At 40.1% G+C, this 19,306-nt stretch overlaps 1 protein-coding gene across 1 annotated transcript; it reads right to left on the reverse strand.

Annotated features, from left to right (window-relative positions):
- Positions 1-263: 263 nt before the first annotated feature.
- Positions 264-18,982, reverse strand: ywhaq.L (tyrosine 3-monooxygenase/tryptophan 5-monooxygenase activation protein theta L homeolog). Its single transcript, XM_018264007.2, has 6 exons — positions 18,801-18,982; positions 15,830-16,230; positions 5,418-5,541; positions 4,260-4,423; positions 2,873-2,968; positions 264-1,111 (listed from the first exon to the last, which is right to left on the reverse strand). Exons 2-6 carry the CDS (start codon positions 16,121-16,123, stop codon positions 1,049-1,051), a joined length of 741 nt encoding a protein of 246 aa, XP_018119496.1. The 5' UTR covers positions 16,124-16,230; positions 18,801-18,982; the 3' UTR covers positions 264-1,048.
- Between the last annotated feature and the right edge of the window lie 324 nt (positions 18,983-19,306).

The raw sequence follows: 19,306 nt of genomic DNA on the forward strand, positions 1-19,306 counted from the left end.
GGTTTATAGATAGTGTAGTTGAATAAAATTGAATTGTTAAGTGGACCTGGAGAAGCCCACCACTGTTGGATGGAGCACTTGACACTATTTAACTTCAGTGGCATCTAATTTCCTATGAATGTACCTGGTTCATATGTAGCCATTACCAAATCAGCCATAAAAATGCTATAGATGTCACTATCCCTTTAATGTAGGCAGCTTTATTTTATACTGCCACACAATGATTTCTGAGAGCTTTAAGGAACACTATGAGACCAGGCAAGGAGTGTAATGACAATTTATTGATTTACTGAAGGAGGCAAATGTCAACTGAAGCAGCAAACATTGGAAAAAATAGTCAAGTTGTCCACAAACAGTCAGGAGCCGCTGATGGATGATGACGTTTAACACTTGCCAACTGCAAAACTGGTTAAACAAAAAAAAAAAGCAGCCAAATTTATAATAAGGGTCCTATCCATCTGGACATACACCAGAAGTCTGACATTTGTAGTTCTTAAAATTGGAAGTTAACCACTTGCAGTATACCATCATCATTTTGTTTTTGTTCTCCCCTCACAGGGCAATATGGTCTTTTAAAAGCTACAAATAAAAAAAAAAATGACAGACATAGTTGGATTCAACAGTTAACTACAATTTCCCTCACTTTATTTTACGATAGATATAAAAAAAAAAAGGAATTTTTCTGAAAAGCATAGTTCCAATTTTTTTTTTTTGTTTATTTAAATACCACACAGGCTTTCAGTCCTCAACATAAGTGTTCCAAGTTACTTATGTTTTATTCTCATTTGTGTTTTTTTTTAAATGAGGTTAAACTGTTAATACTTCTCTACAGCAGTAACCACACACCAGAAGGATGGACACATTAAAAAGGGAGAAAAAAAAATAATAATAAGGAATGGAATTTCCCCAAAGCTGCAGTGTGAAAAGACTATAAACTTGATTTCCATTACACATGGATGGGCTCTTTTGCTCTAAGAAATCCACGTGGAGCGTAGGAATGGAGACGTGTAAAAAGGGTTCAGGAATAAAGATGTGCCAGTTGCTCGGTTTAGTTGTTTTCTCCTTGCTCTACAGCGTCGGTGTCATCACATGCGGTGTCCGATGTCCATAACTAGAAAAGCAAACACAGCAAAAGGTTTTTCAGTTGATTATTTTAAACAGGCTAATCAGAATCCATTGACTGAAAAGCCACAGACCAATCATATAGGATAAGAAGAGGACATTCCAGCAGAACCTACTCACATGATCAGGCAACAAGTTATAGTAAGGCTGTGCAATGATAAAAGTTCTGCCCCAATACTGGAGACAAGACGTACGCCTGTGATTTGTCTGGCTCTACATTATGCAACCTGCAAGGATCCTAAATATTTGCTACAATACTCGGGTAATCTTGCATGTTAAACCTGGGGTTTGGGGCTTTATTAAAGGGGAACTATCGCGAAAATATAAGCTTCATCATACTGAAATAAGCAATTTTCTAAATACAATCAATTAAATATTTTGCATCATTTCTGAAATCAAGTTTATTCTCACTATTCCTCTCTCAGCATCTGTTTCGCTTCATTCTTCATGCAGCAGTTGGGTGTCAGATAGTCATTAACAGTTAGATCCACTATGTCGAATAGGGGGCTGCCTTTTCCTAGCAGTTGTATTAGAGTTCACTCAAATGACTGATCTAACAAAAAATGAAAAATCTTACAAAATAACTGCCTTTTGCACTAATCCTGCATGTAGAGAGACAGGATTTCTGGTGATTTTAATAGAGTGAGCTCTAATACATCTTCTAGGCAAAAGGAGCCCCCCATTAAGATATATTGGATCTAACGGTCAATGACTATCTGACACCCAACTCCTGAATGAAGACAGAATGAAGAGAAACAGATGCTGAGAGAGAGATAGTGAAGATAAATTTGATTATTTTAGAAACGGTACAAAATTAATTGATTGTATTTAGAAAGTTTCTTATTTCAGTATGCTGAAGCTTATATTACATTTTGATTTTCTCTATATTTCCCCTTTAAAAGTATTTTAGTTTTATCCCAGCAACAAAATTGAAATGTCCTTCCTTGCTGCTTTATAACATTTTAGCATTATCACCCAATGTGCTAATTAGGGGTAGGAAGGGGGAAACATTTTTTTACTTCCTTGTTTTGTGACAAAAAGTCACGCGATTTCCCTCCCTGCCCCTAATTTGCATATGCAAATTAGGATTCGGTTCGGCTGGGCAGAAGGATTCGGCCAAATCCGAATCCTGCTGAAAAAGGCCGAATCCCGAACCCAGGATTCGGTGCATCCCTAAAAAGTAAGTTTACATGTTATGAATCTGGCACCTCTAAATGAAGTCTACATAGTGCAACGGATATGCTGATTTATATATCTCATTCTCTATAATTCTTTTCCAACTAATATCTGTTTTCTGCACGTTTCCCCTATATAATTTTTCCCTAAGCATCTTAATGATTCTTATTAGGGTAAAGGACTCAAAATACTGCCATCCTTGTGGGGGGAATTAACCAGCTGTTTATTATTTATATTCTCACTGCATAAAAAAAAAGGTGTCAGGATAACGGCTAATAGCGGTGTTAACATCCTCCCACCCCCCTTCTTTTTTTTTTTTTTTTTTAAAAAGAGTGCCATGTTTCCAAGTTAGCATTCATTTAGCTGCATGCTGTGACAGTGGACATCCTGGGTAAGGGTCAATTATTGTTTTGCCCTAAAAACATGTTTGTTCAGTGGGAGGGAGAGAGAGGAGCAGACAGACATATCCTCCTTCCCACTGGAGTAATCTGAACAGGAAAAGTCTGTAACCAGAAAATCACAGCAGATAACTCACTAACAAAAAATTGATGATGGTGTGTTTGTGTATACTCACTGTTAGGTTGTCTCTAAGCAGCTGCATGATAAGGGTACTGTCTTTGTAAGACTCTTCATTTAGAGTATCGAGTTCTGCAATGGCTTCATCAAACGCCTGTACAAAACATAGCACAATTAAATCAATATTCACAAGAATTTTTGTGCAGCTTTGTCACCTGTAAATTACACACTTTACCTCAGCTTTCAACATTTTACGTGATTCTTAAAACTATTAAAGGGCTCATCCAGTGAATACATTTTTTTGCATAAATAAAGTAATTACAAAATTAAAAATGTATAATTAAAGCCATTTGTAAATTTTATCACAGTTGAAAGTGATTTGTTTATCCCAGTTCTATGGTTCCGACTTGCAGCAGAATTTGGTTCTTCACCAGGTCTTTTAAAGGAGAACTAAACCCTAGAAATTAATATGGGTAGAAATGCAATATTTTATATACTAAACTTAATGAACCAGCCCTTTTAAAGGTTCAGCATATCTATAGTAGTTGTGTTTCAGGCCTTCAAACTTGTCACAGGAGTTTTCCATCTACAATTTTGTTAAGAGTGTCTGTGACATGCTCAGTGGGCTCTGAGCAGCTGTTGAGAAGCTAAGCTTACGGGTCGTCAAATTATCCAGCAGAAAATGAGGTTGGTCTGTAATATAAGCTGATGCTACAGGGCTGATTATTAAATTCTGATGCTAATTGCACTGGTTTCTGTGCTGCCATGTAGTAATTATCTGTATTAATTACTAATCAGCCATATATTGTAACATTTCTATTCTATGTGTGCTGTATATTGTGAGTGGGTCCCTAAGCTCAGTAAGTGACAGCAGCACAGAGCATGTGCATTGAATCAGCAGAAAAGAAGATGGGGAGCTACTGGGGCATCTTTGGAGACACAGATCTTTACTGCTAAAGGCTGTGGTTGCCTTGGGCTGGTATAGAAACACAAAGCAAGACATTTTAGTTAAGTTTTAGATTTCCTTTAACCAGACGCTTCTACTAAACTGTATCAGGAGTCAGAGCTATTACTTTTTTTTTTGTTTAATAGACGTGGTAATCTGCTATTAAAGAAAAGATATCCTAAATAGCATATGTCTGTGCATAAGGATATTTTCCACTGCTATTACTTTATGAAATTTGCAGCATATAAATGAGGACTACCCCCCTCCCCCACCAAAATGGATATGGAGTAGTCCCCCAAAAAAATCTTTTAACTAAACACATTGCATGGGTGCAGGAATCCAGCCAGATCATGTTACCATCTCTCCAGTGGTATAAAGTCAGCATTGCAGCAATCAAAGGGCCCCTATTATCAATCTTTTTAAATTTTACATTCTCAAAATAATAACTGGACGTTTTAAGTCATTCAGACTAGGAAAATATCACATTTCAGCCACTTACGGTTTTAGCGAGTGCACAGGCCTTTTCTGGACTATTGAGAATTTCATAATAAAACACAGAGAAATTCAAGGCTAGACCCAAACGAATGGGATGTGTTGGCTGCATGTCCTTTTTGCTTATGTCGAATGCATCCTGATAGGCGGCTTGTGAATCTTCTATTGTTTCTGTGGGTGAAATACGAAACATTTTAAGTACATGAACAGGAAAATTAAGATGCCATTAGTCTTAAGGATCAACTTTTAAACCAAAGGGATAGTTAGTGGATGGCTTTGCCAGTTGATATATGCTGGTATTTAGACAAATCAAGATTTCCTTAAAGGGATTCTGTCATGATTTTTATGATGTCGTTTTTATTTCTAGTTTACACTGCAAATAATTCACTCTACCATGTAAAATTTAATTTTTGAGTTGTAATATTGGTGTGTAGGTGCATCTCAGGTCATTTTGGCTGGTCATGTGATTTCAGAAAGAGCCAGCACTTTAGGATGGAACTGCTTTCTGGCAGGGTGTTGTTTATCCTACTCAATGTAACTGAATGTGTCTCAATGGGACCTGGATTTTACTATTGAGTGTTGTTTTTAGATCTACCAGGCAGCTGTTATCTTGTGTTAGGGAGCTGCTAACTGGTTATCTTCCCACTGTTCTGTAGTTAGGCTGCTGGGGGGGTGGTATCACTCCAACTCGCAGTACAGCAGTAAAGAGTGACTGAAAAGTAAAGTTCATCCGAGCACAAGTCACATGACTATGGGAAGCTGGGAAATGCCCAAAATATCTAAAGTAAATATTAAAAAAAATAAAAAAACATTTGCTCTTTTGAGAAATGGATTTCAGTACAGAATTCTGCTATTAACTGATGCATTTTGAAAAAAGAAAAAAAAAAACATTTTTTCCCATGAAATATGAACTGGGGTTTGTTTACAAACTGTGAGCAAATTTTACCCAGTGCAGTATTCCATGGCAACAAATCAAATCATTGCTTTCATTGTTCTACCTGCAGCTACAAGGCTTATCACTGATTGGCTGCCATGGGTCACCCAGGTGCAAACACAAGTCAGGTAACGGATATAGAAGTAGTAGGTTGATAAGATTAAATTGGAGTTAATCGATGCAGAACAGACAAGACATTTCCTCCAAGTCTAGATTAGGAAAAATACTTACTAGCTCGGTTTTCTCCACTTGCCACCTCTGCTAGGTACCGATAGTAATCGCCCTTCATTTTAAGGTAAAATACCTTGCTTTCAGTCGAAGTTGAAGAGCTTATTAAGTGCTTGTCAAGGAGGTTCTAAAAATTAAAAAAGAAAGGGCAAATTAAAGCTTGATGCATTTTTTGTGCAGTATATTCTGTAGAACACAGATAATAAACATGTCACAAACAATCAATGTGCAATAATTCTATTTATACAGAGTTTTACGATAGGGTGAACAGTGGCTTCTTACAGTTGCTTTCAGGCCAAGGGGGCTTCGATTAATGGGGGGGTGGGGCGGCAAGCCAAGACCAAAGAATAGATGATGAAAGATTAAAGGGGTGGTTCACCTTTAAAAGTTAACTGTTAGAATGTTATAGAATGGCTAAATCTAAGCAAGTTTTCAATTGGTCTTCATTGTTTACTTTTTCCTACTCTTTCCAGCTTTCAAATGGGGGGTCACTGACCCCATCTAAAAACAAATGCTCTTTAAGGCTACACATTTATTGTTATTGCTACTTTTTATAACTCATCTTTCTATCCAGACCCTCTCCTGTTCATAGTCCAGTGTCTTATTCAAATCAGTGCATGGTTGCTAGGGTGATTTGGCCCATAGCAACTAGATTGTTGGACTTGCAAACCGGAAAGATGCTGAAAAAAAAGCCAAACCACAAATAAAAAATGAAATCCAATTGCAAAGTGTCTCAGAAGATCCCTCTATATCATACTAAAAGTTCAACCTATTTAAGGGAGAATACCTTTTTGCTTTCCTACATACTGTAACTGCCCTTTAAGCTGGTCTTCCTGGAGTAAGATTTTGAAAACACATTTACATTCAGTGACCGTAAGGGGGGCCACATGGGACATAACTGTTCAGTGAGTTTGCAATTGATCCTCAGCATTCAGCTCAGATTCAAAAGCAACAGATATGACCCATGTGACCGCCCCCTCAAATCTGATTGGTTACTGCCTGGTAACTAGGGCAACCAATCAGTGGAAACCAAGAGAGCTGAAAAGCAGGAAGTAGTGTTCTGGCTATTATGTTAGACACCCAGTCACTCCAGCCTTTATACATTACATTTTTGCCTAACTAACTATATGAGAAACATGTTTTATTTTGCACAGCCTATTTACCCAGTTTTTATTTTTACACTGAACAATTCCTTTAAATCTGTTAAGAAAAGAAAATTAAATAAACCAATAAGATTATTTTGCTACCAATATGGATTGATGCAGATTAGTTACCATCAAGTACAGGTATGGGACCCGTTAACCCGACTGCCTGGGACCCAATAAACCAGAATGCCCGGGACCTGTAGTTATGCGGATAACAGATCTTTTTGTAATTTCGATCTTTACACCTTAAGTCTACTAGAAAACCATGTAAACATTAAAAGGCTGGTTTTTCTTCCAATAAGGATTAATCATATGCTAGTTGGGATCACATAGCAGGTGCCATTTTATTACAGAGAAAAGAAATCTTTAAAAATGTGATTGCTTGGATGAAAGTCTATGGGAGCTGGCCTCTGTAATTCGGAGCTTTCTGGATAACGGGTTTCCGGATAACTGATCCCATAACCGCACATGCAACTGTTTATTATTACAGATAAAGACAGTCCCAAAAAAAAAAAAAAATAAATAAATAAAAAAACTACTTTCTGAATGTGAAATGCAACCCCTGATAAATCTGCCCGAGTATAGTGGAATTATCAGGCATCACATTTAATAAAATTAAAGCATGATCATCTGCATTTATTTTATTTGTTATCACTTTATTAATATTTCCAGTGTAATTCTATGTCCCACAAGTCAGCAGTAATGGAACTACTAGGGAAGGGGACTGCGTCACAAAGAACTCCACTGATAACGCATGGATCCAAGAAGGGCAGTGTATTGTTGGTGCCTAAAGGCAACTAAATCAGTGTCGAATTGTAACAGCCCCTATGGGCTGAGCCGGGGTTTCATTTAGCCCCTCGGCCCATAGGGTGTTTTGTTACAATTTGCCACTGGTTTAGTTGCCTTTAGGCACCAACAATATACTGCCCTCCTGTGGCTATAAACTGGAATGCTCTTTACTTTTACCAGACCAACATGCGTCTCGCCAACCCCTTGCTCCCAGTGGCCTCAAAGCAGCTTCTTGTATTTTAATTGCAAGTTTGGCATTTTTGGTTGCATAAAAACAATGTGTACTGTAACATGTCAGGCATGACACTGGAGTTACATGTTTTTATGTAATCTTTTTCCAACAATAAAGGAGAAACTTTTTTTAAAGGAGGTGTGATCCACACTTTTTCTCTAATCTAGGATTCTGCTGAATCCTTGTGCCTGACCAAACGGAATCCTTAAAATCATGTGACTTTTCGTCACAAAACAAAAGTAAAAATAAAACTTAGTGTGCGCCTCTTTTACCCTCCCCCTCACTGATTTGTATATGCAAATTAGGATTCAGTATTCGGCCAAATCTTTTGCAAAGAATTCAGGGGTTCAACTGAATCCAAAATAGTGGATTTGGTGCGTCCCTAAAAATAAGTGCCATTTGGTAGCCCCTATGTGGACTGGCAGCCTACAGAAGACTCCAGTTTTTTATGAAAAATACATATATATGTATGTATGTCTGTCTGTATAAAACCAAAAAACTTTGTATAACAATAAAAATGTTCGTATGAATACAAATTTGAATCCTGCTGAAAATGGCTGAGTCCTGGCCGAATACCGAACTAAATCCTTGGTGCATCCCTACTTATTTTGTACCACGCAGGAATATTTGTTATGCATGTATTGCTCCCTTAAAGGGATACTGTCATGGGAAATTTTTTTTTTTTTTTTTTTAAATGAATCAATTAGTAGCGCTGCTACAGCAGAATTCTGCTCTGAAATCCATTTCTCAAAAGAGCGATCAGATTTTTTTATATTCAATTTTGAAATCTGACATGGGGCTAGACATTTTGTCAATTTCCCAGCTGCCCCAAGTCATGTGACTTGTGCTCTGATAAACTTCAATCACTCTTTACTGCTGTACTGCAAGTTAGAGTGATATCACCCCCCCTTCCTTTTCCCCCTCACCAGCCAAACAAAAGAACAATGGGAAGGTAACCAGATAGCAGCTCCCTAACACAAGATAACAGCTGCCTGGTAGATCTAAGAATAACACTCAATAGTAAAAACCCATGTCCCACTGAGACACATTCAGTTACATTGTGAAGGAAAAACAGCAGCCTGCCAGAAAGCATTTCTCTCCTAAAGTGCAGGCACAAGTCACATGACCAGGGGCAGCTCGGAAATTGACAAAATGTCTAGCCCCATGTCAGATCTCTTTACATTTGAATGTGGCTCATTGGTAAAAAAAAAACCTAGACCTAGACCATAAGCTGTTTAATAAATATAAATTGATACATTTAGTTCTTATATTTTTCCCTGCTAAGCAAAATCCCCAAGTTTCATTAAAGGGGTGGTTCACCTTTAAGGTAACTTTTAGTATGTTATCGAATGGCCAATTCTAAGCAACTTTTCAATTGTGCCTCATGATTTATTTTCTATAGTTTTATAGGTATTTTCCTTTTTCTTCTGACTCTTTGCAGCTTTCAAATGGGCATTGCTGACCCCTTCTAAAAAACAAATGTAATGCTATTGTTACTTTTTATTACTTAACTTTCTATTCAGGCCTCTCCTTTTCCAGTCTCTTATTCAAATCAGTTCATGGTTGCTAGGGTAATTTAGTCCCTAGCTACCAGAATGCTTAACATGCAAATTGAAGAGCTGCTGAATAAAAAGCTAAATAGTACAAAAACCTTAAATAATAAAAAATTAAATCCAATTACAAATTGTCTCAGAAGATCACTCTACATCATACTAAAAGTTCATTTAAAGGTGAACAACCCCTTTAATAGCAACAATAGTTGCTAATATTTCACCGATGCAGCTGACAAATGTATCAACTAATATAGCAACTTAGAACAATCGTTACAATTAAATGTAACAGTTCACAATCTGCAACTGGATCACTGAGCTGCCAGACAAACACCAGAGACAGGAATGAAGACTTCAATTTTGGAAAAACTGTAAAAAATAAAATGTAAAGTAATTAGAATAAAAAAAAATTATTTTTTCGGTTCCGTTTTCAGATTGTTCACCAGAAATAAGGTTCTTGGAAGCTGAACAACCACTTTAAGTGGAAAAACGAATTGCACACACACAATAGCAGGCCATACACAGAGGCAGTACATTCTCCCTAGTACTAGTGGCTAAAAGCCTTTTCAAAATATATTCTGTCAAACCTCTCCAGCACAATACTACGTATTCTGTATACTAGCAATTTTTTTTAACCGTTTAAAGGGATACTGTCATGGATACTTCATTTTAAAATCTGACATGGGGCTAAACATATTGTCAGTTTCTGAGGAGCCCCCAGTCATGTGACTTGTGCGTACTACTAAACTTCAGTCACTCTTTACTGCAAGTTGGAATGATGTCACCCCTCCCCCCCAGCAGCCTAACAACAGAAAAATATGAAGGTAACCATAATACAGCTCCCCATCGATGCAAAGATTTTTCGTTGGTGAACGATCGATTTCAGTGCAATCCGACCAATCCGTCAAATTATCATGAGTTGAGTGGGAATTAAACAATCATGCATTTTACGATTTTTCGTCCAACATCTGTCAGAAAATTGATCAGAAAATGTATCGGTCCCAGTGCAATATATGTTTGCAGGCAGCTACCCTCAGTTGTCCTGGCAATATCACTTGAAATGGTCTTCTTAGTTTATGGACATATCGTACATTTTAAATGATCATTTCAAGATAATCGCGGTCTCGCGATAACGAAAAGCTCTTTTAAAAATCTTCACATCTATGGCCAGCTTTACAGAAGATAACAGCTGCCTGGTAGATCTAAGAACAGCACTCAGTAGTACAATCCAGGTCCCACTGAGACACCTTCAGTTACATTGAGTAGGAGAAACAACAGCCTGCCAGAAAGCAGTTCCATCCTAAAGTGCTCGCTCTTACTGAAAGCACATGACCAGGCAAAATGACCGGAGATGCACCTACACACCAATATTACAACTCAAAAAAATAAAAAGAACATGCCAATGTTGCATGCATCACTTTCAGACGGCTGAAAAGCACAACTGCCTGCCAAGATTTACATTAACTTAATTGAGAAATGTGCAGGACAAAGGTGAGTGCTCTAAGGAGTCATCAGGCTGAAAATCTCTCACTCTTGGGCTGAAGTGCATTTCCACATTCTAGTAAAAGGGAGCTATGGAGGTTGGTCATAGGTCTCCAAATAATTGCCTATAAGGCTACAAATGTATTGTTATTGCCACTTTCTACTACTTCTTTCTATTCAGGCCTCTCCTATTCCAGTCTCTTATTAAAATCAATGCATGGTTGCTAGGATATTTTGACCCTAGCAACCAGATAGCTGAAATAGCAAACTGGACAGCTGCTGAATAAAGCGCTAAATAACACAAAAAACGCAAATAAAAACTAACTGCAAATTAACTCAGAATATTGCCGTCTACATCGTACTACAAGTTAATTTAAAGGTGTACAACCCCATTAAAATGCTCTAAAGCAGATTTGTTTGTGCGAGCAGGACAAAACTAGAATCACTTGCGTCCAGTGGACTGTGGTGGGCACATCTAGATCCCCACAAAAATCCCTGTGTGCACAAAAGTAACATGAAAGAATAACCTTCCAAAAACCATGAAAGGCACGTGTGTGTGGCTGGCCCCAAACAGCTGATGCTGAGCAACTTAACACTCAACTCAAAGTGTTTAATCAATCAGATCATGAGCACTCTGGACAAATGTAGATAGACATACCCACATAAAAAAAAAAAAAAAAAAAAAAAATCTACCAACAGGCCTAGCCACTGGCTCAAAAAGGAACAGGAAGGACTTTACCATTTCCCATTGAACATAAATTTATGCAGCATGTTTAATGGCCAACAGGATTTGCAGTTCAAACCATTACATTACAACTGTCACTTTGTGACCAGCAGAGGGCACTACATATGGAGCAAACAATGTTACCTAAAGCTGGTTACACACAATACAGAAGCTTAGAGAGGATCCCCATAGACACAAAGACTTCTCTTGCCGAACGACTGATTTTAGTGAAGTCCGACCAATACTTCGAAATTATCGTGCGGTTAGTGGGATTCGAACGATCGAACATCTTACGATTTTTCGGCCGACATCTGTCAGGAAATTGATCGGCCAGGTTAAAAAATCTTTGTCGGTCCCAGTGCAATCTATCTATGTTTGCAGGGCCAAGCAGGCAGCTGCCCTTTGTTTTCCTGGCAAATTGGTCTTTTTAATTGATGGACAATTCGTACGATCGTTCCGAGATAATCGTGGTCTCACGATGACGATCTGATCTTTTAATAATCTCAACATCTATGGCCAGCTTTAGGCAGAGACACAGTCAGATTCGGGGAGATTAGTCGCCCAGTGACAAATCTCTTCTTCAGGGCGACTAATCTCCCGGACTGTTTTACCCTGCCTTCCCACCGACTAGAATGAAAATCGCCGGCGGGATGGCACTCGTAGCAACTCATTTTCCCAAGTCGCCCAAAGTTGCCTCACGAGGAAACTTCGGACGACTTGGGAAAATGAAGCGATCCGAGTGCCATCCCGCCGGCGATTTTCATTCTAGCCGGCGGGAAGGCAGTTCGGGGAGATTAGTCGCCCCGAAGAAGAGGAGATTTTTTGCTGGATGACTAATCTCCCTTAATCTGTCCGTGTGTCTCTGCCCTTTCAGAATGAGCAGATAGTGACTGGAATAAAACAAAAATGTGACAATATAATAGCCATGGGGAACACATATGCTAAACTGCTTTTGTTGTGCCCCAGTACAGGCAATGAGCATACTACATGTAAGCCATGAGTTCTAAACACAGTTTCATTAAAAAAAAAAAAATTAAAAAGTGCTCTACATATTATAGCCCTGAATTCACCATCAGTAAAAACAGCACGTTCCAGTTTTAAGAGGATCTGTGTCACTATGTCTAACCCTACAGGCTGGTAAAGGGAGGCTGGAGGGCCACAAGGAGACCCTTTTCATAGAAGCAATTAGAATGTAGTTTGATATAGACATAGAATGATCAGGATTAAATGCAGTGCCTTAAAAAAGTATCCAGTAAAATAATGTCATTAGCCAAGGGTCTGAGCAACAAATACAATAGTGGACTACTATACTGGTTACAGCACTGCATAGCAAATGTTATTCCAGTGACCAATACTGGTTGGATTATCAGAAAGGCGGAATCCACATGCACAGCCTTGGAAAAGCCATTGCTCAAAACGCAGCAGACCTTGTATGAGAATCCAAAGAGAAGCCAATTATCACACTGAGGTAAAGAAAGTGTTCCGCAGCTGAGAATAGGGTTCATATATCAATTTATCTGCTCGTTTAGCAAGGGTCGCATACAAGGAGATCTTTGCCTGATCCTATGGTTGGCTGGCAAGCAGACTCATTAGCCACATAGAAGTGACAGGACTTTCAAACATGCCGAAAGATATCCAGTTGGGCAGGGTATCAGAAGGAGCTCATATATGTACTTCCCATAGTCTGTCTGACTTTCTCCCAATCACTCTTTCCAAGATCTCATAAGCCACAGAAGCAAAATTAGCTAAATGCTCTCTCAATTTCACATCTCTTTCGTTGCTGACTTCTGATCTGGCTAATTCCCACACCTCGTGTCTTAACCCGTTCTCCTTTTAGATTTTAAAGGAACAGTAACAAAAAAAAAATATTCGTTTTCAAGTAATAAAAATATATTGCAGTTTTGCAATGCACATGTAAAAGTGCTGGGTTTACTTCAGAAACACTACTATTGTTTATATAAATAAGCTTCTGTTTAGCAATGGGGGCAGCCATTTAAAGGAGAAAAGGCTCAGGTTACACAGCAGATAAGCTCTGTAGAACACAATGTTGTTATCTACTATTTATATCCTATGCCATATAGCCTATTTTCAATTTCCACCATTGCTACACAGCATCTTGTTTAAATTAAAAGTAGTGTTTCTGAAACAAACAGATCAGTTTTACCGGTGCCGGGAAACAGTACATTATATTTTAAATTACTTGAAAACACTATTTTCATGTTACTGTTCCTTTAAGCTCTTTTGGACAGGGCCCTCTCTACCTCTTGTGTTGGGTAATGGTGTTTTTTGTGGGTTATCCTTTATGTTTAATATATACACTCATATATTGTACAGCACTGTTGGCATTTTATAAATACTTGTTCCCACCTGACCAAGTCTTCAACATATTATTAACAAGTCACCAGGTTTTATCAGCCCATGTACGATCAACGTAAAAGCCCACCATCATTCATACCAGAAACTCTGCAATACCCTGGTGTGGACAAAAGGGTGACATAAATAAAGCCATTACTCCAAATAGCACATGTACAGTAAGATGACTGCTAAAAATACAGTGTGCTTGCTTTTCATTGGCCTGGTCTAGGAATGCTGTAATTTCACCTGAAACTTGGGTAAATGTTCACTATTTAATAGACAATGATCCCACATCCAAGGGCAAAAGAACACCTGAGTGCCTGAGGTGAGGGTCCTACTATAGCGAGTCAAAGTCCTGATCTTAATACAACTGAAAATACATAACTTTCAAAATTGAGGTGCACTAGCAATACCCATCTACCCTGAACAAACTAGAGTAAACTTGGCTGGAAGAATGAGCCTCAAATCACTTCCAGTATGCAAAGAGAGTACATACTTACCACATAGGACTAAAAGCGGTTAGCGATCGAGCAAACTGTGGTGGGAGGGGGTTAAATGCTTGAGTAAACCGTATACCTTATAATATAATTTAATTTGCAACTTTACCTATAGCTATGATCTGCAGCATTGCTTGCAGCTGCAGACGAACAACAGACAAATTAGAACTGTAAAAACCATTTGAGGTACCTGATGTTACAGTCAAGGGAAACCCTTGACAGCGAAGCACCTAGGAATGCTGGGTGTTCATCTTTGGCGAAAGGTTGTCTGCACACAAGCTATTCACTCATTGCCTATTTAAAGATAACAGAAGATAACTATCTTTAGCTATAAGGGTAAGGACACACAGGCAGATTCAGGAGATAAGTTGCCCAGGCGACAAATCGCCTCTTCTTCAGGGCAACAATCTCCCTGAACTGCCTTCCCGTCGGCTATAATGAAAAATCGCCAACGGGATGACACTTGCGGCGCTTCGTTTTCCGAAGTCGCTCGAAACTTCGCAAAAACGAAGCACCATGAGTGCCATCTTGCTGGTGATTTATCATTATAGCTGGCGGGAAGGAAGGGGAATGCAGTCCGGGGGCGACTAATCTCCCCCCAATTTGCCGTGTGTCCTTACCCTTAACAGCTATTATATCATCATAGAGATCCGTGTCCTTGTGTCGGCTCCAGCGTAAACACCCGGTGAAACAACTTCAATCAGCAGAGTGTGTTTGTGCCAGATCAGACGAGTGTTCCAGATGCGCAAGAAGAGGATACTGCTTGCAGTGAGGGTCTGAAACCAGCCTACAGATTTGAGCAAACTCATTTTGGCCGTGTCTGGTCCTAGTCGAATACATTTATGTATGCGACTTTCTGCACATGGACAGAAGGAACTCAAGACAACTAATTCTCTAGGAATGATGATCCCCAACACATTCCCTGAATACATTCTTATACACGCTCTGTGTTGTCAAATGAGACCCAAATATGGTCCAGTAAACAGGTGAGCATAGTTTATGAAATATACCTATAGATTACTCTATGCAAAGGACTAAACTGCCAAGAGGCAGTCCCCTTCTTAAAGTAGTATGTATGCTGTAAAAAAAAACAAAAAAAAAAACCCTATTAAATACCTGTGGTTTCCTGTAAGGTCAGGAATAGTAGGACCTGTGATTGGTAGGGGACCAAAATTTAAAGGAATAGTAACTCTAAAAAAAAAAATGAAAGTGTACTGGTGCCCTGCACAGGTAAAACTGATGTGTTTGCTTCAGAAACACTACTGTAGTTCATATAAACAAGCTGCTGAGTAGCAATGTCGGAAATTGAAAAAAAGGCTATATGGCACAGGTTAAATGGTGGATAACAGATAACACCATTATGTTCTACAGAGCTTATCTGCTGTGTAACCTGAGCCTTTTCTCCTTTGAATGGCTGCCCCCATTGCAACACAGCAGCTTATTTATATAAACTAGAATAGTGTTTCTGCAGCAAACATCAGTTGTACCAGCGCAGGGCAACACTGAATTATATTTGTATTACTTATATAGACTCATTTTGTGATGTTACTGTTTCTTTAAATGCAGGTCTGTTTGGTTAGCAAGAGCCTATACTTACTCTACTGCCTAGTGATACAGTTAGTGCTTATTAAACTAACTCACCAGAACAGTTTCGCAAATACTTTGTAGCTCACTCTCCACTTTCTCTTTGTACTCTTTGGCAATCTTCAGCTTTGTTTCTTCATTGTCCGACTTCTGCTCAATGCTGGAGATGACACGCCAGGCAGATCTTCTTGCGCCCACCACGTTCTTGTAGGCAACAGAAAGGAGATTTCTCTCTTCACTGGACAGCTCCGTGCCGCACTCTGTCACGGCTTTCATGCTGGCTGCCATGTCATCGTAACGTTCAGCCTGCTCTGCTAGCTTGGCCTTCTGGATTTGTGCGGTCCTGTCCATGGCTGTGCTGAGGGAGGAAGTCAGATAGGCGGAAAGGAGGGAAAAGGTGAAGTCTGCCAACCGACAAGAGCTGTTCTAGGTGAATCTGATGCGCGGACAGCTGTAACCTGAAAAAAAAAATAAGTAATGGTGTTAAAAACTTTAAAGGGATACTGTCAGTTTTTTTCCCTAAAAAGTGCTGCTCCAGTAGAATTCTGCACTGAAATCCATTTCCCAAAAGAGCAAATGGATTTTTTTATATTTAATTTTAAAACCTGACATGAGGCTAGACATATTGTCAGTTTCTCAGCTGCCCCCAGTCATGTGACTTGTGCTCTGATAAACTTCAGTCACTCTTTTCTGCTGTATTGCAAGTTGGAGTGATATCACCCCTCCCTTTCCGCCCCCAGCAGCCTAACAGAACAATGGGAAGGTAACCAGGTAGCAGCTCCCTAAAGGTGGCCATACATGGGCAGATTAAAGATGCCAATATCGGTCCTTTATGGCAAAGACAGACGAGAAGATTCGGGGAGATTTAGTCGCCCTGCGACAAATCGACTCTTCTTCAGGTGACTAATCTCCCTGAACTGCCTCCTCACCGTCTAGAATCTAAATCGCCAGTGGGATGGCACTCTGTGCGCTTCGTTTTCCAAAGTCGCCTCACGAGGTCTAAATCTACCCGAATCTTCTCGCCTGTCTCTGCCCTTAGACCAATTCGGCAGCTTATCTGCCTGTGTATGGGGGATATCTGGCCATGATATATATCGGGAAGTTTAAATTTTTCAGGCAATCGACCCATCAGAGCCCATTGCTCCTGTAATCCGATCGTTCGGCCCTAGGGCTGAACGTTTGTCTTAACCCAATATAGCCCTGCCGTTAATGGGCATATCGTTTGGCGATGTTGCCAAACGAGCAAATTTTATAGTGCATGGCCAGCTTAACACAAGACAACAGAATAATAATAAGAACAGCACTCAATAGTAAAAGCCAGGTCCCACTTCGTCATATTCAGTTACATTGAGTAGGAGAAACAACAGCCTGCCAGAAAGCAGTTCCATCCTAAAGTGCTGGCTCTTTCTGAAAGCACATGACCAGGCAAAATGACCTGAAATACACCGACACACCAATATTACAACTAAAATAAAACACACTTTCTGGTTCAAGAAATTATATATAGTAGAGTGAATTATTTGCTGTGCAAACAGTGTAATTTAGAAATAAAAACTAAAATCATAGAAACCATGACAGAATCCCTTTAAATATATCTCTTCCATCAAAGATCAAATCAGCAGGGTCTACTGACCTGCACCCACACCCAAGCCGGCCTCTCTCTAATCCTCATTCTCCGCACCATGCTAAGGGGAGATTAAAACTTCAGGGTATTTGCTTCAAACAAAAGGCCCTTAGGCAAGTTTTACAGAGCTTCAATGGCAGACGTGCGCTTAAAATTCAAGAAAACCCGGCCGAGAAGACGGCTCCTTGCAGCTAGAGAGCGGTGAAAGAGAGAAGTGTAGAGGGAGGAGCCCTGCAATGAACATTAGACCGTAGAAAGGAGGAGGAATGGATCAGGATGCCCTTCCTTTTGTCTGGAGGCTCCTAGTTTTCCCCGCCCTGGCTGCCTCTCCCTCTTTTCCTCCCTCCCTTCAAGGGAACCAGGCTTCCCAGCACTGCAACATGCAAGATTTTTTTTTTATTCTCTTTAAAGGAAATACTCTAGGCTGGGTCCTTTCTAGATCTAAGATTCTTTTCAACCGCTCTGGCAAGAAAAGACCAGCACCCAATACCACACCAGAAGACTGAGGTTTCTAAAAGGTCTTTTGAGCCCATAACTAAAAGCCGACGGCAAATATACGAAACCTTATATACGTACATCCAAAAAAAAAAAAAAAAAAAGCAATCATCAGAATCAGACATGGCACCAATGAGAGATGTCACATCCCAATGTCAAGAAGACACCGCATAGTGTCACGGAGCAGACACGGCATCTGCCTTGCCCAGTTACACGCTACATATTCACGCAACTGTCATCTCATCGCTGCCCACAGCCATACAATAGCGACTCAAGCCTCCCAGCAATACTGTACAAAGGCTACAATTGTATCCACTGATGCAAAATACTATTTTAGGGCTTCAATTGTTTCCACTGATGCAAGATGAGAATTTTCAAAGGAATATCAAAGCCGAGACAGATATAAATGTATATATAGTGGGCTCTTCCTAGAAATGCAGTTTCAATGAAAGCACACGGGTCCCTCAAGGAAGTAGATAAAGAGGAGAAGCATGTGCAAAGGGAGGGTTACACCACTGTCATACCCAGCCATAATTATAAGATTAAAAATAAAACGAATCAATGATAACACTATATAATCCATCACCCCATTCACTGCAGTGTTTCAGATTCTCTACCTGCTTCCAGGAAAGGCAACTAGAACCCTTGCAGAACTACAATTCCCATAATCCTTCACCAGTTAACAGAACTGAGGGAACTGCTGCCCGCCCTGATAATGTAATACCAAGGACGGGCTGTCTAGTGACAATCACTGCCCCTAGTTAATGGTATCGCCCATATCATAAGCAGAATCCATAGACATAAGGAAGGGCGAGCTGCAGACACACAATATGCTGTAAATCGGACACAAACCCGAGTCTCCCCCCACCGTCCACGTCGAATAACGCAGAGATTCCGAGCCGAACTCACCTTGCGCTCCTCACCCAACGCGGCCGGCAGACTGAGGACAAGAAATACCAGGCGGCGACTTCGGGCGCAGCGCACAAGAAACCCTGTCCTGCGCAACCAAACCTGCCTACCAGGCGTTGGCAAACAGGAATGCTACTCTCATCTGCAGGACCAATCAGAAGCCGCGGGGGCGCCTGTCAATTCCGCGTTTCCTGAGCTGTTACAGCCAATGGCGCTGTAGCGCGGGAGTGTTAGGCGGGAGTATGGGGTGGAGGAAAAAAGGGTGGGTTAGGTTGAACAGCAGGCTGCGGCTTGGGCCACGGGGTTTCCTCCAATAAGATGCAGGGTGAGATGACATCACTGTTTCCGTAGCAACCGGAGTTGCTGCTAACCCCCCTCCTTTTGCCTTTCCTCTCTACACACCCTGAGCAGCCCCAGCAAGGGAGTGGCGCGCTTTTCCTATTGCAGAGGTGTTCACCATGTGTGCTTTATGCTCTGTCATTGTAACACCACACACACGCACAACC

Source organism: Xenopus laevis, chromosome 5L (assembly GCF_017654675.1).
Source record: "Xenopus laevis strain J_2021 chromosome 5L, Xenopus_laevis_v10.1, whole genome shotgun sequence".
Classification (NCBI taxonomy): Eukaryota; Metazoa; Chordata; class Amphibia; order Anura; family Pipidae; genus Xenopus; species Xenopus laevis.

Bases quoted from the DNA above. Each gene is read 5' to 3' on its own strand.
- ywhaq.L (XM_018264007.2), bottom strand. From the start codon at position 16,123: ATGGACAGGACCGCACAAATCCAGAAGGCCAAGCTAGCAGAGCAGGCT. The intron at 5,542-15,829 runs GTGAGTTAGTTT...TTTAATTTTTAG, and splicing joins GTATTTGCGAAACTGTTCTG to AACCTCCTTGACAAGCACTT. The intron at 1,112-2,872 runs GTGAGTATACAC...TTGCTTTTCTAG, and splicing joins TGCTTAGAGACAACCTAACA to TTATGGACATCGGACACCGC.